General features: G+C 40.4%; 1 protein-coding gene across 2 annotated transcripts; it reads left to right on the top strand.

Moving 5' to 3' along the window:
* Window positions 1-1,094: 1,094 nt before the first annotated feature.
* On the top strand, window positions 1,095-21,657 carry taok1a (TAO kinase 1a). Of its 2 annotated transcripts, none has more exons than XM_056756473.1 (20): window positions 1,095-1,486; window positions 10,688-10,932; window positions 11,315-11,386; window positions 11,877-11,978; window positions 12,112-12,157; window positions 12,324-12,420; window positions 12,764-12,877; window positions 13,030-13,121; window positions 13,200-13,293; window positions 13,381-13,462; window positions 13,858-14,025; window positions 14,109-14,324; window positions 14,440-14,571; window positions 14,708-14,944; window positions 15,120-15,248; window positions 15,343-15,546; window positions 15,633-15,872; window positions 16,227-16,439; window positions 16,513-16,695; window positions 17,009-21,657. In XM_056756473.1, the coding sequence occupies exons 2-20, from the start codon at window positions 10,801-10,803 to the stop codon at window positions 17,519-17,521; spliced, it is 3,066 nt and encodes a 1,021-aa protein (XP_056612451.1). In that variant the 5' UTR covers window positions 1,095-1,486; window positions 10,688-10,800; the 3' UTR covers window positions 17,522-21,657. The 2 variants fall into 2 exon arrangements, with proteins under 2 accessions (XP_056612451.1, XP_056612450.1); XM_056756472.1 differs by having other exon boundaries at window positions 1,095-1,576.

The raw sequence follows: 21,657 nt of genomic DNA, 5'->3' as shown, positions 1-21,657 counted from the left end.
GTCCCCACAGAGATAATAAAACATAGATGTGTGTGTGTGCATGCCAAAATTGAGGTCCCCATGGGCAAAAAATCTTATAAATTCTACAGAACAATATATTTTTTAATCTAGACATGCCAAAAGTTGTCTATGATCTTAAGGGGTGGGTTAGAGGATAAAATATACATTCTGTACAGTATAAAAACATAACGCCTATTTACTGTCCCCACAGAGATAGTAAACCAGACATGTAGTGTGTGCGTGTGTGTGTGTTTGTGTGTGTGAGAGAGAGAGAGAGAGAGAGAGAGAGAGAGAGAGAGAGAGTGTGCTGATGGTTTTCAACATAATATGATGACATCAGCTCCTAACTGTGTCAGTAAGAACATGGGAGTATCACAATCATCATAATCTCTAAATCTCCTAAACATATTTTCAATTCTATGGGTTAAGTAACACCCTAAACAAAAATGTGATACAGTTTAAAATGCATTACTCAAGAAATGCCAATTGAATAGTGTCATAATTCTGATTTCTGCATGCAGAGCACAACAGCCACTTATTTTCAAGGAATCACGGGTATTTTACTCTGATTTCATCTGTTTACCTCTCGCTGCAATTAACATTTAAATACAGTAGGGTGGGATGTCCTTTTTATATTTTCCCAAGAAGAATAACAAACACTTGGAAAGCTCAAATTCTCAGCTCGATATTGGCAGCCCCACCAAACAGTCTTAAATATTCATAACGAGAATATATTTGTCTGTATACAGATGTTTATTAAATGGAGACTTTGACGATATGTCCCCTGGGGGCAGTGGGAGTTTCCCACATTAGGAGGGCGGAACCGGCGTTCCAGGAACCAGGACGAGAGAAGGAAGGTCCGATTCACTTCACCGAACCGGTTCAGATTTAACAACTGAATCAATTAAATGCTTATCAATGAATCCTCGCTCACAAGCGCGCGACACTTTGCGTATCTATGTTATAAAACACATTTAGTCGCATATATCTACCACAGTGTTTTATTTTAAATAAACGTAAGTTACTTTTGTCAATTCTCAGTTTAATATCCCAACATGTATTGAGACTCGTCTCAAAGTTGAAAGGAGTTCGGATCATTAAAAAGATTCAAACGAATGATTCGTTGGCGAATCGGACATCAGAGGAGGGCAGAGAGAGAAATCACAGCTACCACCAAAACATGATCACTACCACAAAGCCGAAACGCACCGGATCAAAAAACGACAGCTTTCAGCATTTCGGACCGAAACTGAGGTGTGGTCTCGGCGTCAGTTCGGGGGCTCTGTTTGGAGGACTCGTGTTTTCTCTCTGTTTTTAGCCGACAGGGAGTGGATCTGTCTAAGACGCCATCTTTAGCATTAGAAGCCCGGGAGGGTGAAGAGTTCCTGGGGCCCCCGTTAACCAGCACCGGGCCGGAAGAGTTTCTGTACCGGACACTCATGCTCGACAGCGATCGGTTTTTCCTTGACTGATTTTGGCTCGATAGGTTTGTTTCTGTCTTCCGGGTTTGCCTGTTGTTGTGTTTGGAAGAGTTTTCCTGATCTGGCTGCTCATCCTGGCCTGTTGGGAGCGTAACGTAAGTCAGCGGTTAGCTCGTTTGCTAACTTAAAGTTCACGTCAAAACAATCAGTCAGATGTTGACTTTTTAACCTAGCGCAAACTTTCACGTCACGCTTTTATCTGATGTCAATCATTCTGTTACTTAACATGAAGTATGGCACAGGCACGTTAGTTTGGAGCCAAGTTAAGTTAGTTTCCAACCAAGTTAAGGGTGTCAACAGAGGTGCAGGTGAATTTACTGTAAACAGATTATTCTCATATTCATTATAGAAAATGCACATATCAGCTCTGCAGTGTGTATCGAGGACATTAAAGTATGTAACGTTAGTCATCAGCAGGACTCGCCCTTGCTGCAAATCCTAGTGTTAGCTATCACATTGTTGTGTTCATTTATGAAATATAAATGTGTGTGTTTATACGTTGTGTTATGAAAGTATAACGTTACAGGCGCTATACACGCGCAGCAGAGCAGATCATCTCCACGCTGTGCACATCGCTCATGTATTTGTGTAAACAGCAGTTTAATTAGCCTAGATGTATTTGTACAGTTGAGTCATGCAGTGGATATGTATGGCTAAATGATTATGATGGATTGTCGTGTTGTTTACATTTAGGAACGCTTCCTGCAACGTGATCACATTCTTTTTATGGGATGATGCATTTATTGTTGTAGACATAGCGATTTATAAATAGACCCTTAGACATTGAGGACATTACCTGTCTTTGCTTCATTACAATGATCGCTGTTCATTGATGTTCCAGTGCTGTCACCTATATACTGATGCTGGCATGCTGAGCTTGCCCTCCCACAGAGGAAATGGCTGCACTGATTCAAAAGCAATGAAGGTCTTCCATGGTGGCCCGCTGCATTTGTTTATGGCTTTGCATTGCGCATAAACATGCAAACCGGTGGTATGTGAACGAGAGGCTGTATAGTGCCTCTGTTGTTGAGAGACACTGCCTGCTTTCTCCACCGCAATTGTCTTTCTCTGACCTCATTGCTGCCACTTAAATCTGTGCCTCTGTCTCTACACACAGCATCCGTTACACGGAGCCCTCGGGGTCCCCACTCCCACATCAATCTGATATCAGACCTCTGATTATCATTGATGTCATCAAGTGACTAACACAAGTTTGTCTCTTGCCGCGGTCTAGTGTTTCTTGCAGGCTAGTGGTTTGCTCAGATCCTCTTTATATTTATTACAGGTGGTTAGGATGTATAAACTTGCCTTTTGTTCTAAATTGATTATGATTGCGTTTTTAGAGTTCAACAATAAAGAAATTACAGATTTTATTTGTAAATAATAATGCATTGTATTTGTACCAGGGTATAATGTGTAAAAAGAGTACTTATTTTTTATTAAATGTAAAAAAAGATTAAAAAAAGTATTTGTGCCAGTAACACCGCGAATGTTACTCCATAGCTAGTTAGTTACCCACGCTAAAACATAATTTCATCCATTCTAACATACGATATGGACATTTCATCAATGTTAGCCGCAATTTATAGTGACAGTGTAACACTGGCTCAAAATTTCTCACACTGGCCATTTCTCACACTATTTAGGAAAAAGAAGGAAAGTTATATTCTTATATGTTAATGAAAATCTCCGTACCTGGTCATTTTCATTAATAAAGTATAAGTTGGCAACAATGAATGAGACAATTTATTTACTTAAGGTGTTCTCTAAAAGTATTAAAGATCCCATTCCCCGCGATCCCATTTTTCAACCTTTAGTTTGTGTGTAATGTTAGTTAGTCAACCTTTTGTTAGTGTGACTACAGAGGTCTACTTCCCAGGTACATGATATTACCATTCCGAGTGCTTTTAATAACCTCCGCCCAAAGGAATACGCCAAAAGAGGGCAAGGTCTTCCTTAGAAAAGTGGAAGAGCCGCTGGAGTAGTGTTTGCTCATCAGAGATCGTAAACATTTGACTGAGCTACACACTTAACTACTTTCACTTTCATCACAGACCTACTGCTGGTAATAAGAATTCAGCTACATATATTCTAAGATAACCAACGGTCAAATAACAGCTTCCTTGACTGTGAAAGCTGTTCTGTGTAATACAGTGATATTGTGTGTGTGTATGGCATACCTCTTAAACACTTCTATGAAACGTCCTTTGACGTCCTGCTTGCAAATGTCTCCTAGTCAATCGGTCGGTTTTATTATCCAACTCGGGTCCAATATAAAAAGGCAAAACTTACGCCTTGTTATAAGTGTTAATTAATATAACCAGTCTTACGGTATTTGGGCCAGTGTCATTTCCCTCGACATAGTTGAAAAAAAATGCGATCTCCAACAAAGATTGACGTTTGCACTAGCAGACCTCCAGCAACTTCGATTGATCCACATGATTTTAACTGATAAAGTGAAGTTGACTGCATTGTTATTGATGCCAAAGTTACCGACCAATCACAACAGCCTGAGAAGTGGAAGCTCGCTGATATGGTATGGGTTGGACATCTACACACACGGTCTAAGCAGGGAACCAATCCCGATAGACCTGGTCAGAGCGTTTCGAAAGGAGGGACTTTAAATAGACCGGAAGAAATCCAGTCGTTTTATTAGAAGAGGGACAGCAGTGAACAATAAACTTAAAATATGTGAAATATAAAGCGTTTTTTGAAATAAGAAACATGAAAATCCATTGTTAAACACCCCAAAAAGCATAATCAAAGCCTCAAAAAAAGCAAAAGAATGGCTCCTTTAAAATAGTTTAAAAACTATTTATATGGGAAGCTGTTGATAAGACTTATTGCCTGTCCGTCAGAAACAATACCATGAATAGGAAGCTAGATTTGTCTGTGAAACCGTGATCCACACAGGTGCAGTTAGTGCGCTGAGCCTAATCACTCACAAGGTCAAACTCAGTGTTTATAAATACACGTCAGTTTACACCACTGACACAGGAGAGCATCTTTGAAGCTGTGCATGTGGAGAAGGACGGGGTCAGAGCTGTGCTTCTATTTGTCTACCAAACGAAGGAACTCCCTGCTTGAAGCGAGGGGGTTCTTGGAAATTCCTCCTAATCTGAATTTAAAGGATGTTGTGATTTGGGATAAGGGAGACGGGTAAGTTATATGATGTCATGAAATATTCCTAAAGCCCAGTCCAGGAATGTTTCTGTAAGGATATTTTGTGAAGCCAGAACTGTTTGTTCGCGATGGTTGTTTAGAATAGAACTTTATTATCACTGTTTAGGAACAATGAAATGCAGTTTAGCAGCTCTTGATATGGACAGGTGACAATTATAAGAAACACAATTGTAAAGTTATAAGAAATATAAATAAAATATATACAGTCAAATGTAAGAGTAGCCAAAGACCTCTATACTTAGACAAAGGTAGAAATACACACTAAAATATAAATCCTTTGAGGTAGTGCTGTGACAGGGCAAGTCAAGGGATAGTGCAGCAGCTGAGTTGTATAGTATTGCACAGTTTAGTTTGGTTGGGAGTGTGTGAATGATCATGTATTTAAGCATCTAACTGCCTGGGGGAAGAAACTGTTTTTCAGTCTGTTGGTTTATAGTGGAACACATTACCACAAAGGACAATTTTTGTATTACGTGACAAGAATTGTTATTTAAAAAATGTGTAGCTCCAAATACATAAATGTAAACCTAAACAAACTGAATGGACAAATCCGGCTAGTTCCTTCTGTTTCATGTATTTGCAAGTCACAATTCAGGTTCTCATGCTTTTTGTACATTCCTGAACATAAATTCACCATTTCTAAAATTAGGTGGTTTAGCTTCTGACTTCAGTAGTTTTATTTAAACTTGTCAAGTCATGGGAAAATATTATATAGTCCAACACTTAAGGAAATGAGAAAATGATTTAAAAATGTTGATGTTGACTTAAAAAGCTGATAGCAGTAAAATGGTTGATGTGAAACATGTAGAGTGTCATCAGCACATGAGCTGAGTGAACAGGAAATAGTGAAACACTGAACATAGCAAATGAAAGCCAAGGGAATTTCGTGTTGTGTTGTTATCCTGTCCTGCCCTGCCACATTCTTTCTCTTGTGGATGTTGAGTGGCATGATGGGGTGCCATCTCGTTCTGGCCTAACAGTCACACAGCCTGTCACATGCTCAGCATCTGGCAGCTAGCATCAAAATTCGTCATCCAAAGTCATTCAGAATTTAATTGGGAATGTCTTCTAATTTCATCAGTTATGAATTGAAATTGAGGTACTAGGATGCAGAATTGTATTTCAATTTGAGTAAAATTAGTTTTGTTACTGTAGTTTATGACAATAAGTAGTATAGTGGGGTTTTCTTCAGATGCTTCGCCTAGTATAACTGTTAGGGATACCACAATAGTTAATATAACGTTGAACCGTTCGGTGTAACCTCCACGGTTCAAAGCATCCAAGTGAATTGCGTTTTTCCGGTTTGCGTTGACATTTTTTGGGGCTTAATTACACTTTGAACTGGCTCTCTCCGTGTTTGTCTGTACGCTGAGATAGATAAACCCATCCCAAATATCTAATAGCGAGTGGTGATCGGGCGGTGAAGCGAGACTGCCTGCAACACGAGATGCAATGCGCTGTTGAGTACAATGCTGACAAACAGACGTGGGCTGTCTTTATTGTATCCCCGTTGTACTAAAGTGATAATCTCCAAATTTGGCACATCAAGAATGTATTTTTACAGTGCATACGAAAGCAGTACATTCACGTTGCTCTCAGCACATGCAGAAAGAGCATCTCTTCTAGCACCATGCAAAAGTCTGTTTAACGAAAGTCATGCCTTTCGTACAGCTATTAACATCATAGCAAGAGCGCCTCGAAGCATCTATTAAGCATTGCATTTCTTCTAATTTACTACAATGGCAGTGACGCACCTTGTTAATATAGTATCTTTGACCTTTCCCATTGAGCGCACGATTACAGCAATCGCAAGTTTTGCAATACGCCATTTGAATTACTCTGATGCGCATAACCTCTTCAAGAAGCTTATTTTACTGGCATGTTGATGAACATTAAACCAAAAACTGCTGTGAGCTGTCAGTGTAAATCTTTACATTTATTAAAGCGGCCCTGACACACAGGGTTTCTGCCAGTCTCATATTAATCTTGAGTACCTATAGAGTAGTATTGCATACATCGTATCTTCGAAGAGTATTTAGTTTGATCACATTTATAAAAGATAGATACAGCTGTACGATTACTTCTGAAATAATACGGCGTGTGCGAGGGGGGAGAGGTAGGCTGAACTAAAGCACGTGCGCACCCATTGTCAACAAAAAAAATCTGTTATACTCAAAGCATGCGGTTCATGTCCGGAAATTTTAGCGCTGGGACGGCTCCATATATCAGTTTCAACCGATCTCCAAATCCAGCGTTATATCCAAATGCAGTGAACAAACAAACACCTAAACCTTGCAAACATATGCTCTCTCTCTTTCTCCTGCACACAAATGAAAGTGACGTCTGCGCATGCTACTTCTCCAGCTCTCCTTGCTGGCGCGTGGGGGACCGCGTGCTTTTTCGGGAGAATCGTCCAAGAAGGGTCTTAAAAAAATTGTTACAAAACAGTTTTATATGTTCAAAAAAAACTATCCAAAACCTGTAGATCGCTGGGGGAGAATATTGAGCACAGAAATACTACGTAATATGCCCAACTCGTTTTTTGACAAGTTGACCATGTTAAGCATGAGAAGACCGGACATTTAACATTATAAAGAAGTCAGAATGCATTACACATCGTTGCAGCACCCCTTTAAATACACCAGGAATTTGTAGAAGTTGTTTTTTGCTTAATGATAATAAAATTAGTCAAGTAAAATAAAGAGCATTTCAGTGAATGTTTTATTCTTAAGTTTTTACTTTCCCTGTCACATAAGCATAAAACAATCAAAAAACACTTTAATGTGCCGAAGCCATCAGAACCGAAACGAAAACCGTGGGAAATAAACCGAGGTTCGAATTGAACCAAGGGTGAGCTGTATTGTTGCATCCCTAATTACTGTGCATTACAATTTTTTTAGAAAAAATATTATATATTTGTTTCTTGGCACTAAAACAGGTTTTGCCTGTGTAAGATTTGCATTTGTTACTAATTTAATATTTCAAATCGTTCAAATTTAATAAGTATAGAAAACCAGGATGATACCAAACGCCTCTGCTTTGTTTCAGGGTTTATATAGTGTCACCAACCAGTTGGCTGTACATTATCCCTTACATACATTAGTCAAAGCGAATGATGTCATTATTCATATTTTAAGCATTAATAAACTTTGTTTGTGTTGCAATGTGATGTCTTTCATTCGGTAAATCCCGTTTATTATCCTTCTTGTCATTACATATTAGTATGCTGTAGGGTGTGACCAATGCAATTCACATTACAATCTGTGAATTGAAAAAGCCAGTTCAGCCCTGATCACATGGAATATGCAGAGAGTGAGGTGGTAGGGTGCGAGGCAGCTGGTGTGGTGGGAGGCCGAAGCGCTGGGCAGTCTTGTGACTGTAGCATCAGCCCTTAGCTTTCAGCATTGTGTCTGTTGCAGCTGATCATCTGAGCAGCGCTCCGGGGGGAGCGGCGCGAGAACCAAACATGCTCGAGCGACAAACAAAGCGCTACTTCAGAATGAGGTCATTCCTATGAGGCTATAGTTTGATGCTGTTTACTAATAAAGGGCGCAGTGGGAATGCAGGACAGTTGTGTAAGCATGACAACCTCTCCCCTTGTAATTCACAATAGTGAAGAGAAGTTAACTTGCCGTGATGTTTGCAGCTATCATAAATGACAAATTGGTGCGTAATATCCATTTTGAGGATACCAACCCAGTCTTTTGTGTGAGTCTGCCACTCCTTAACCTCTATTATGTTTTGTCTCACTAAACCAACAGACGTAATGCTGTGTCATATTGTGGTGGAGTATTGGCTGTTAAGTTTAGATTGTAACATGACACATTGTTTACGCATACGTCCAGAAGTTGGGAGGGAGGGTTTGTGATGTTTTAGAATAGTGATGAATGTCAGAAACCGCCAAAGCAAGTCATAGAGATTGAAAGACGTTGCTGCTGTATGAAATTACGGTCCAGATTCACACAGATGTGGACCAGGTGTTATGATGTCGTTCATTATATCGCTCTGTTAGTTAGTCATCCATGCACGTAAGCAGATAAACATAGTTTCAGAGCGCGTTCTGAGAGGGCCGTCTGCAGCCTCTTGGCCATTGGCTCTGAGATGCGGTTGCCATGGCAACTGATGTGCAAGTTGTTGCTGGGCTTCAGATGGGAACCGTTGCTGGAAGCGATCACTCTCCTGAGTTTTGGCCAGAGTGAGTGTTCCTGTCCTGATAGGCTGCCTAATAACAACACATTTTTGCGCAACAACATCAACGTATTTTGGTATCCCTGTTTGTTTCTTGTGTACATGTATACTCTGTACAATGCAAGTCTATTCTTACATAAATTCACCTGGGGCTTGTTTCTGAACCAATCCGAAGCACCTCAACAATCATATTAACCAAACAGCCATTTGTTTTAACTAAATATTGCAGCATCAGTCAGTGATTCTGATTTTGTACATTTTATGTATATGCTATTACGAGGCATTGTTTAAAAACAGGGTTTACAACATCATTTTATTTGAATATGCTCACCATATATTTGATTTCGTATAATCAAGCTTAACTGATGTAGTCCATATGTCTTGTGACTAAGTGTGAGACTGGGACTTATTCAGTGGTCAGAGTCATTATAGAAAGAGCAGAAGACTGATAGAGGAAGCAGAGGGCTGTGGTATCAGTACTGAAGTCTGAGAGTGTGGAGACTGCAGCTTCTCACAGTCTCCTGCATACTTCCTATCTCTGTCTCTCTATCTCTCTCTCTGAAGAGGAACTCTTGAGTTCTACAACACAGTAATTACATCTGCTGTAATGCGGTGCATAAGCCCAGGCTGTTTTCCTGTAAAACAGCAGTTAAAAGTGTTTTTCTCACTGAGTTGACCTGTAAACAGACTTTTTGTGATTTCCTTCTTTTATTTTACTGTCAGTTTGTAATGTACTCTAAATGGTACAATGGTGTGCAAACGCTTGAATTTATATGTTAAAGTGGCCCTAACACACGCCGTTTCTGCCAATCTTATATTACTCTTGAGTACCTTTAGAGTAGTATTGCATACTTCATATCTTAGAAAATTACTTAGTTTTTTTCCTGCTATGGTTGTCAATGGGGGGCAAAATCTGTCTGGGTATGAGCATCCTTCCAAATATCTTTCTCTGTGTTAATCAGAACAAAGAAAGTATCCCTTTAACTCCTGTACAAAAGGTCTGGGCCCATGAAAAATCTTGCTCCTAGTGACAAATTCTTAGAAATGTTGGTGTTTCCCCATTAAATTACAGAAAAGATCCTAGTAAAGAAAAAAAGTAATTCATAAAGCATCTTAACACTTAAAAAAACTCTTAAGGTCAAAAAGTTTAGGCGTTGCGTGGAGGACTTTTAAGAGACTTAAGAGTTTCTTTAGCAGCATAGAAATTTTACTTGCATTACTTTCAAGGTTTATCAGATTATTTATTTTTAGTGTGTTCAACTTTTGTTTTTCTTGGTTTTGGCTTTCTTGTACAGCTGCTTTGATGCAATGCAAAATGTTAAAGCGCTAAATTAAATTGAATTGAATGACAGTGAGTTTAAAACACAACACATAATATCGTGCAGGGTTCATGTTTATGTAAGATCCTAGTAGAGACACGCTTACATCTACATCTCCAAGATAGCGCAGAAATGCCATAGCGCCAGAAATAGAAGTTATCATATTAACGTATTTGGCCACTGGAGAAACGAAGCTATGCATCAGAGATTATTTGGTTCTGTCTCAACCTTCTATAGTGATCACACAAACAATTACAGCACTTACAGAAACATATTGTGTCACTGTTCATTTTCTATCAAATACGTTAATAATAACAGCATGGAAAATATATGCATATACACATGCACACATATATATATATATATATATATATATATATATATACAGTATAGTGCGTGTGTGAGTATGGTAAAAAATTAGTTATGCAATTTCAACCTAATGACCTCATACTTATACTTTTGGGGAAACATATTGGGGAATCTTGGATCATCATCTCAAATCTCTCCGTCTCTCAGGTGTTGGTCCGGATGAGGCCACTGTCTTGCAGATGAGCCATCAGTGGGGGCTGTCGTGTGGCAGATCCAGATAGTAACTGGCTGCTGCGGCCCAGGCCCCGCCCCCTCCCAGCATGCCCAACGCTGTTCGCGCGGGGAGCCTGAAGGACCCCGACATCGCAGAGCTCTTTTTTAAAGAGGACCCCGAAAAACTCTTCTCAGACCTGAGGGAAATAGGCCATGGCAGCTTTGGCGCGGTCTATTTCGTGAGTATCGTATTTATATAATGCAGTACCTGAACACTTGTTGAACAGCTTGATTTTGACATTTCTTATAAAGAGGGTCTGTCTCTGTGACTTAATGATGGAGAGTTCCTCTTCAAGGGACTTGACTAGTTCAAAGGCATAGTAAGATTTGAAAACAAAGACATCACTTTTTGCTTCTCAATGTGGAGAGGATGAGATTCAATTAAATCACTGACAACACAAACTCATTCTTTCAATGAATTCAAGCTAAAAAAAGGTTGACACAAGATAGCTTTAGTCTGAAATAAATCAGAACTGTGCTTTTTATTTTAAGCTGTGACAACCCCCTGACATAAAGTAAGTTATAATCATTTTGTTCAATGATTTCGTATATTTTTTGCAGGCGTGGGATGTTAGGACCTCCGAGGTTGTGGCCATTAAGAAAATGTCATATAGTGGGAAACAGTCCAATGAGGTGAGAAAAATACTATTTTTCTTGCTAATCACCAAGCTGTTGTTTCCTTATGAATTTCCATAGAGATCTACTAGACTGCAACCTACTGACGTCATGCATGTATCCCATGATTCATTGCTTAATCATAGTTCTGACACATTCTGCCTTTTTCCATTTACTATTTTTAGTAGCCAGGTGTGTTTAAGTTCTTGTGAGGTAACTTTGGAGGACCGTAACAACATTTCTTCCTATAAAAGGACAAAGAAGACTTATTGATCTGAACCAATATTACTGGCGAAACAAAATACCTTAAATATATAAACCTTTATAAGTTGTTTGATGACATATTGTTGTGCCATGTCTTTGTAACATTAGCTACTAATCAGGGCTTATAATATAATAATATTTGGATTCTTTGTGCCGCCCAGAAAGGGAATTTTCCTTGCATGACTGCATTGCTTTATTGGCGTAACTGTTGAATCTGTTTTAATCCAGTCTTGAATTTTTACAGAAATGGCAAGATATAATAAAAGAGGTCAAGTTCCTTCAAAGGATAAAGCATCCAAACAGCATTGAATATAAAGGATGTTACCTGCGAGAACACACAGCATGGGTAAGAAACGTGACCCTGTCAGCAGCAACTCTAATGTTAGCAGAGTTTATAAGAGACAATCCTGTAAATAACCTCAACTGTTTGTTTTTATATGCATGCACTGCTTTCAAACACGTCTCCTCTGTTTCTCCAGCTGGTTATGGAGTACTGTCTGGGCTCTGCGTCAGATCTTCTGGAGGGTAAGCTTTGATGTTTCTGATGATTAGATTGTGTACAATGCCCCCCAGTTTAAAAGCAAAAAGAACATTTATTTATGGAAGTATTCGTCAGCCTGACCCACTAAAATTAGACAACAGAGTTGATCTTCTGAGAGACCTCAGTAAACCCTTTCTTTTTTTCTAACAGTACACAAGAAACCTTTACAAGAGATGGAGATAGCTGCGATTACTCATGGTGCTTTGCGGGGGCTGGCGTACCTTCACTCCCACAACATGATTCACAGGTGAGGTCACATGTTAACGGTTGCATTTTCTATTAGTAATAATAATCCCTGCTTTGAATATAATGTTGGTTCGTCTCATGTTGTGGTAAGTGTGCTTGTACAAACATATGGCCTTCAACAGCTGATGGTATTTTTTACAGAGCAGTAGACTGTTTGTATTGGTCAGAGTTCATGACAAATATATTTGATTAGATTTTTAAGTGATTTGCCAACATGAAAATGAATAGCATGAAAGTAATTTCAAATTTGTTTATAAAAATGTGAAGCAGAATAGTATATTGGCATTGTTTTGCGAGGGTCAGTAAGTTTCGGTGAGCTCATCTTGCTCTTTGATGTTTCACAGGGATATCAAGGCCGGAAACATCCTGCTCACAGAGCCTGGACAAGTGAAGCTGGCAGATTTCGGGTCCGCGTCTATCGCTTCTCCTGCTAATTCTTTTGTTGGGACCCCTTACTGGTGAGTTGCACTGTTTTCTCCGTTATCCTGTCTTTAGGTATGAACTGCATAAAGATCCAGATATACAACTTTTTCACATTTCTTAGCCTTTTTTGGAAAGTGTTGTTGGAACGATATACAGTTAAATTACATGATGTTTGCTCTCATCGCAGGATGGCCCCAGAGGTGATTCTGGCCATGGATGAAGGTCAATATGACGGAAAGGTCGACATGTGGTCTTTAGGGATAACTTGCGTTGAATTAGGTAAGGTGGAATGATGTTGTGAATATAGGTCTAGCTTTGCCGAGATCATTGTTTCTGATGAACCTCTTCATCCTTCAGCTGAAAGGAAACCTCCACTCTTCAACATGAATGCAATGAGTGCCTTATACCACATCGCACAGAATGAGAGCCCGTCGCTCCAGTCCAGTGAATGGTGAGTACAATACAAGAGTCACGGCTTACTCTGCTGTTTTATAACCTCTTTTAGCTCTCAGCTGTATGTTGTTCTCTGTTATCCTAGGACGGACTACTTCAGAAATTTTGTGGACTCATGCCTCCAGAAGTTACCCCAGGACAGACCCAACTCAGAAGAACTTCTGAAAGTAAGCTAGAGAACGTTTACAGATCAAACAAAAGGGATTTTTTAATCTTCTATCTGTATTGCACTATGTTGCTTTCAGATTGTGCAGCTAGATTGTTTCTGAATGTTTTGGTTTCTGATATTTGCTTGGATCCGTGACACGAGGTAAGAACCTCATGCAGGGTGCAAATGTATTTCGACATGTATTTTTATATGTCCAAAAATATATATATATTTTTATGTTTGCTTTGCCAAAAAATAATGTGATTTGTATTATGATTGTATTTGTACTGAGTTGTATGTTCATGCAGCCTGGAAAATCTATTTGATCATTTTATTACATAAAAGCCCATCATTAATGCAATATTTATGAATATCTGACTTCTCTGGACTGTTTCTCTTGACCTCTGTGTTCAGCATGCATTTGTCCAGCGTGAGCGACCAGAGTCGGTGCTTATTGACCTGATCCAGCGCACCAAAGATGCTGTGAGAGAGCTAGACAACCTGCAGTCCCGCAAGATGAAGAAGCTCCTCTTCCATGAGGCCCACAATGGCCCTGCAGTGGAGGTCCAAGACGATGAGGAGGTATGTTTTCCTGGTTTGAACACAACCTATCTCAGTAAAACTATGCTCTTGAAATAAGTTCATGGGGTTTTCGCGTGTTGTAGGAAGTGGAGCACAGTGTTGGCCGCACTGGCACGGTAAACAGTGTGGGAAGTAACCAGTCCATCCCCAGTATGTCCATCAGCGCTAGCTCACAGAGCAGTTCTGTCAACAGTCTGCCTGATGCCACAGATGCCACCGACGACAACAAGAGCGAAGTAGATCTGATGGAAAAAGACCAGACCATCATACCCAACAGCACGCTGATCCACATCAAACCAGTTTGTGCTCTTCTGCTTTGTTTCAGTTTACAAATGTTTTTTGCATTCGATACGAAGTTGGTTCGTTTCTCATGCCATGAGCAGCATTTTAATGTGGGTTCTGTTTGTGCTGAAGGATGAAGAGAGCTATCAGGAAGAACCAGAGTCTCAAAAGCTGCCAGACGAGCCCAAGTCACCCCCAGCGCAAACTCCACGCCGCCAGTTCCGCAATCGAGAACACTTCGCAACCATCCGCACGGCGTCTCTGGTGAGATAACCACCTTAAAAAAGATCAAAATAATTTGTTTTGTTTCTAACCATTTAAGCAGAATCGTTCACTGTTTCTAAAGTGTAAGAGATCCACATTAGTGATGATAATCATATTGTTTCTATGTGTGTGATAGGTCACCCGTCAGATTCAGGAGCATGAGCAGGACTCTGAGGTTCGAGAGCAGATGTCTGGCTATAAACGTATGCGCAGGCAGCACCAGAAACACCTACTGGCATTGGAGAACAAGCTCAAGGGCGAGATGGATGAGCACAGACTCAAACTAGACAAGGAACTGGAGAACCAGAGGAACAGCTTTGCCGCAGAGATGGACAAACTCGTCAAGAAGCACCAAGCCACTTTGGAAAAAGATGTACAGTAACACCATTACACATAAACAAAGAGCACATATGTTTAAGATGAATGTCTTCTTAGATTATGATGAATTATTCATTTGCGAGGCTAAGATTCAGTTTCATTTATTATTTAACAGTCATCATAAATTCCTAACGGCCGGTCATTAAGTTTAGCGCTGTTCTGTATTCTAGGCCAAGACTTTTACCTACGATGAGAAGAAATTCCAGCAGCACATACAGAGCCAGCAAAAGAAAGAGCTCAGCAGCTTCCTGGAATCTCAGAAACGAGAGTACAAACTGCGCAAAGAACAACTGAAAGAGGTCAGAAAGCCATACGAATGTTAACCAGGAGCCTTTCACCCTCCTATTTAATATTCAATTACAGAGTTACACACATGCATTGCGTTCTTTGCAGGAATTGAATGAGAACCAATCCACACCAAAGAAAGAGAAGCAGGAGTGGCTGTCCAAGCAGAAGGAGAACTTCCAGCACTTCCAGGCGGAGGAGGAGGCTAACCTTCTCCGTCGACAGAGACAGTATCTGGACCTTGAGTGCCGAAGGTACAAACGGCGGATTCTCATCGCACGCCACAACGTTGAGCAGGATCTCATGAGAGAAGTAAGCAAACATAAACGTATGAAGAGTCCTCTGTGCAACTCCACCATTGTGTTAATCCCATATTGGTCCTACGCATGTGTATATAGGAACTCAACAAGCGTCAGACCCAGAAAGATCTGGAGCACGCCATGCTCCTCCGGCACCACGAGTCCATGCAAGAGCTGGAGTTCAGGCACCTGAGCAACATCCAGAAGATGCGTGCGGAGCAGATACGTCTGCAGCACCAGACCGAGCTCACCAACCAGCTGGAGTACAACAAGCGCAGGGAGAGGGAACTCAGACGCAAGCACGTCATGGAGGTCCGACAGCAGCCCAAGAGCCTCAAGGTAGAATCACTTTCCTGTCAAGATCACATGCCTATAATGTTAATGGAAGAGTTCACCAAAAAATTTAATTTCTGTCATCATTTATTCACCTCATGTCATTCAAAATCTGTATATGACCGTTTCATCTGTGGAACACAAAAGAAGATATTTTAAGAAATTACTTTGTTCATACAATGGAAGTCAATTGGGTCCAATGATGTTTGGTAACCAACATTCTTCAAAATATCTTCTTCTGCATTCTTCAAAAGAACGAAATTGATACAGGTTTGAAATGACATGAGGGAGATGAAAGAAAAAAGTATGAAAAACATGCTTACTGCATGGTTTCCCATCATTTTGTTGTTTCATTGACAGTCCAAAGAGCTTCAGATCAAAAAACAGTTCCAGGATGCATGCAAGACCCAGACCCGACAATACAAAGCCTTGAGAAACCACCTGCTTGAGAGCACGCCAAAACCAGAACACAAGACCATGCTGAAGAGACTGAAGGAGGAGCAGACGAGGAAACTGGCAATTCTTGCCGAGCAGTACGACCACACCATCAACAACATGCTCTCCACACAGGCTGTAAGTGCAGAAGTGTGCAATAGATGATTCGACCGATACCTGATCATATGATAATCATCTCTCTCTCTCTCAGTTGCGCCTAGACGAGGCGCAGGAGGCCGAATGTCAGGTGCTGCGCATGCAGCTGCAGCAGGAGTTGGAGCTGTTGAATGCGTATCAGAGTAAGATCAAGATGCAGACGGATGCCCAGCAGGAGCGAGAGAGGAAGGAGTTGGAGCAGAGAGTGTCTCTGAGGAGGGCTCTGCTGGAGACTAAGGTCTACACATTCACTTTAACATGAATAATGAAACATTTGTGAAGTGGTGGTGTGTTTAAATGTCTTAATAGGATTTATAATGAAGTGTCAGGCTGTGTTCCTTTAGCGCAAATGGTCAAGCGTTGCATTAGCAGCGCAAAGCTTGTGGGTTTGATTCCCAACTAAAAAAAACAGTCACTTTGTATAAATGCATCTACTAGATACATAAATGGAAAGCGAGCCAAATTGTCTGTTTATTAAACAAAGCTATGTTTATATTTAAAGCTCACGCTATAGAGTTCTGGAGTCTGATCATGTGATGTCATTCCCACAGATTGAAGAAGAGATGTTGACCTTGCAGAACGAGCGCACAGAGCGGATCCGCAGCCTACTGGAGCGGCAGGCCCGAGAGATCGAGGCATTCGACTCGGAAAGCATGCGCTTGGGCTTCAGCAACATGGTGCTGGCTAACATCTCTCCTGAAGGCCTCAGCCACAGCTTCCCCGGGGCCCCGGCCAGCTGGATCCCCCATCAGCACTCGGATAGTTCTCAGGGGACACAATGGGGGGGCAGCAGCGGGTCAGGGTCCAGCCACCACTATTACTCCGGTCAGGGAGGAGCGCAGGCTCAGGGATGGAGTCAGGCCATGCCCGGAGGTGGACTTCCACCGTGGGGCCACTCCTCGTCGGGTCCCCCAGGGGCCATGCCAAAAAGCAGCGTGGTGATGCGAAACAGCCCTCAAGCCATTAGGAGGACCACCTCGGCGGGGCGCACTGAGCAGGGCATGACTAGGAGCACCAGCATCACATCTCAGATATCCAACGGTTCGCACCTGTCCTACACATAGACGCCAATGCGTTTTTGCCAACCCTGAACAACCACAAACACACACAGGGTGGGGGAACGCACTGGCTCAGACGGGCACAGAGAGCAGAACTGGATGCACTTGTCCACCCCGGCTCCCTCTGATCTTTTCTTTCTTTTTCGTTTTTTCCCTGTATGTTTCGTCCTCCTACATGCAGATTTGCATGCAACCGTAAATATTGCTCAGGTCAGGAGGTATTCTAACTCTACATGAAACGTGTTTGATAAGCATGCAGAGCTAGAGTCACTTGAAAGGTAACTTGAGATGTGTTTAGTGCTGAAGATATATAGAGAGAGAGCTATATAAAATAGATGTTTATTGATTTCGTTCACTTAATGTGTGGATTAACAAACCAAAAGCATGTTAAAAGGAAGTTGGACGTAATTTTTTACAATAATTTAAGTTCTTGAAGATTGTGGAAGTATGAAGTGAACAGGGACACTTTTGCAAGATAACAAACTATAGGCCTGCTGTCATGCTTTAGGAAAAGGAACAATAAGGGGTTTGAAGAACAAGGAACAGAAATCAGAATGACATGAGTATGAGCAGTGTTTGTATGTCTGTATTAGGAAGATGGTCAGGCAATCTGTCGCATTGATTTTAAGTTTGTAAGTGTTAAAATTGTCAGATTTCAGTTTTGAGTTTACCTATATTAAGCATTTTACTTTTTTATCTGTTGAATCAAAAACTTGACCATATAGACTTTTTCTATAACGTTTTGTTTGCAGAAGATTAGTGAGGTCATGTTGCCCAAGATGTGTGTTTTTGCCGTTTGCGATTGAGGATTCGAGGAAATGTGCTCATATCTCCTGCGTGCTTCACTTTTTTTTGTCTGTACTTGAATTAGGTCACATGGTTTTGAGACCGTCAGTCTGTCGTGTCTCAGTCTTTGATAAATCCATCCTTCATAAAGTGAACCTAATGTCATCTGGATTGGGTGTTAATGTGACATAAAGTAGTATATTTCAGATGCAGTCCTACATTACTTGATATTAAATCAGTATGCTTTTGGTTCGTTCGTGTTGCATACAAGGAGCTAAATGGTATCAGATCTATGTTCAGTGCCTTGAATGTGTTACTGGTTTGAAAATTGGCACATGCCACAGATATGAATGTTTTTTTCTCCCAAAGTTAGATTTAGTATAATTTTAAACCCCAGGTAGTGAACAGACGCTAAATTTGTCCAGTGTCTCGGTGTAACAGAACAGAAGTAATTGATCAGGAGTATGTGTGGGTTTGAGAGAAGCTGCATGTTTGACTCATGGATGCTTGTGTGAGTGTGTGAATACATTTGGTTGCGTACATACAGATGGATTTCCCAATACTGTAATACTAAACCCGTTTTGTTAATACATTTTCAAGGTGCCTTTTTGTAGCTGCCAAGCAGAAGCACTTTAAGGAATATTTTTACAGGTGTTTTGGAGTGCAGGTGTATGTAGTGTGTTATAACACTTGGTAAGTTTCAGACCCAAGTTTGTCCAGATGTTTGCTGTTCAGGGTTCAAACAAAGATCGTTATGGTCACTTTAAGGAAGTGGTAGATATGAAAGGGTTTGTCAGTGATTTTGGAATTGTTTATCAGAGGAATCAATTAATCCTTGAATGTACTTTGTCCTCCATCAGGTTCGTGTTTTCGACACTTTGAGATTGTAAAGAATTGTGGGTGCATGATTGACTTCCTTTTCCCTGAAGGTCATGACAGCAGGCTTTATGTGAAACATAACAAGCAAAACCCTTTCAGTGCATTTAAACACCCTTGCGCTTGATCCGATGACTTTAAGACTAAATAGCAAAGGTTGTTTTCATTGTTTCGAGAATACATTACCAGTCAAAAGTTTGGACACACTGAACACATCCCAGGTGGAAGTCTTGGCAAAGATTGTATGCGTTGAATAAGCTGAAGAACCTATCTTACTTTATTTTTATTATTATTTTAATGTGGAAAATAATAACATCATCAAACAAGTGAATAACACACAATTATGTACTGACCAAAGATAAACATCTTTGCTTCAATAAAATACAGATCTGCGCACTGTGGCCCTTCTTTTAACCAGCTGTGTCCAAACTTTTGATAAAACGATTTATATGAATCAATAGCGACCCCAAAGATATAGAAATAGCCAAAAAGTAAATTCTAGTTTCTCCCTCGTTTGTTAACTGGTAAGCAATTGAGATGACCAAGCACATGAATATCATTTTTCTGTAGGTCTAACAGGGAAATCTTTTATGTTTTCATTCCTCCCCTGCTTCTGTCCTCTGTGCCGCCCGTTCGGCAGGTGTCAGTGCCCAGCGTTCGGAGGATACGAGATGTGCTGCCGATGCCCCTGCCTGCCCACACGGTTCCCCACTGCTTTATCTGCCTCTATGCCATCACATCACGCTAAGCTCAGTCTGGATCCAGCCGTTTTTAGTAGATGAATGTCTAAATGTACTTTCTCGGCCAAGCTAACTTCTAAGCGAGTTTGTCTAGTTTGTTCATGCGACATCCCTATGACTGCAGGAATTACTATAATGGAAAACCGTTCATTCTTGTAAAAGTTTCACTCACGTTTTAACACTTCTGATGGAGTACATTACCCTCGCCCTAGTTCAATTATTGGTGAAGACGAAATACTTCCTTGCAGTCCCCTCCCAAGTAGGAAGCACCTTTAATCCCTTTATTCCCTAAGAGCCTGATTTACCAAATGGATCCAGCTCTAATCCGAGAATAGAAAGTGTACCGATCTAAACTCTTTAGAGTCATCATCTAGGGGAAAGTGTTCATATTGTACATTTGAGTAAAAGATTTTAAAAAAGACATTAAAGATTCGATGGTGGCACGGTTTCCACCCATCGAGAATCTAAATATAGACAAGTTTTAAAGAAAAATCGTTAATGTAAAACTATGTACATTGAGCTTTTAAGATGTTATCGGCCTGTGTACATAGAGACTCACTCTGGGGCCTCGGATATGAACTTCAGGGAGTAGTGTGTGTTTACATGTCATCTCTACACACTTTCTGTTTTCCATTTTTATGAGATCATTTGTCTTTTGATCAAGTGTCTGCACATGCCACAGTGGGTCCTCAAACGCCTTCATGCGGAATCCTTCATTTGTGTGAAGTTTGTATAAGCAGGTGAACAATCCAGAATATCTACTTTGGCTTCAATTTAACAACAAATGTGCAGAACAGAGCTGTTAAAAATACAGCCATATTATTCCGTTATAATTCTCCAATAGATCTGCATTTGATATTTGGGTAAACCTTTTGTTTTTAACCAACAGACGATCTCATTAGTCCAGTTGTTGTTTGTTTTTATGGTTGTTTTTAAGCAGACCTTCTGGGGGAGGACTTGGGTTGGCATTACTCATAATTGTGATAACTGTTTATTTGTCAAACCTGCCATCGATATAGATTAAACATCTTATTTTTTCATTTTAACCTAGTTTGAAACACTTGTCCTACTGACTGGAATTAGGGGATATGTAAATTATACTGATATATGAGAAATACTAGAATGACTTTTATTATAAATAATAATCGAGGTTAAACCTCTGGTCAAACACTGTGCCATTCCACAGCTGCCAAGCCCAATCACTACTGCATTGTGTCCTCTCCGGAGAAACCTATTGACAGGTTATAAAAAAGTGATGTTACTAAGTTTTAAAGCATCTGAACCCTTTGGCGCCAACACTACAGAGGATTAAAATGAGAAGGTATAGAGAGGGACTGGTTTGAGGGGAATGGCTACATTTCTGTAAAGAACATCAGTATTCATTTGCTGTGTTTGAGATTTCATACTAATGTAGCCTACTACGTACAGAATTGTTTTCGAGTATGAGTAGTATGCCATTTCAAACGCACCCATTGTTTTCTGGCTCAGCATCACCACTATAGCTTCAACGTAACCTGTAACAAAATGTATAGATTGTGTATCATGTTATTGAATGTCTAAAAGATTATAAAAAAGTTTAAAAATACAGAATAAATGGGTTGAAATTGTATTAAAGTATTCTTGAATCGGAGAAAAGTCTAGGGATAAATGAAATATTTTTTTCTTCTGTATTACTATTGTGTTGATGGAGGAACACTGTTCAGAGGATACGCTGTAATAAAAGTACATTTAGTACAACTA

Source organism: Triplophysa dalaica, chromosome 9 (assembly GCF_015846415.1).
Source record: "Triplophysa dalaica isolate WHDGS20190420 chromosome 9, ASM1584641v1, whole genome shotgun sequence".
NCBI lineage: Eukaryota > Metazoa > Chordata > Actinopteri > Cypriniformes > Nemacheilidae > Triplophysa > Triplophysa dalaica.
This window is presented reverse-complemented; position numbering and strand designations above follow the sequence as displayed.

Coding starts and splice junctions, on each gene's coding strand:
- taok1a (XM_056756473.1), top strand. CDS start 10,801: ATGCCCAACGCTGTTCGCGCGGGGAGCCTGAAGGACCCCGACATCGCA. Junction 14,325..14,439: donor CGCTGATCCACATCAAACCA/GTTTGTGCTCTT, acceptor TTTGTGCTGAAG/GATGAAGAGAGCTATCAGGA. Junction 15,249..15,342: donor GCAAAGAACAACTGAAAGAG/GTCAGAAAGCCA, acceptor CGTTCTTTGCAG/GAATTGAATGAGAACCAATC.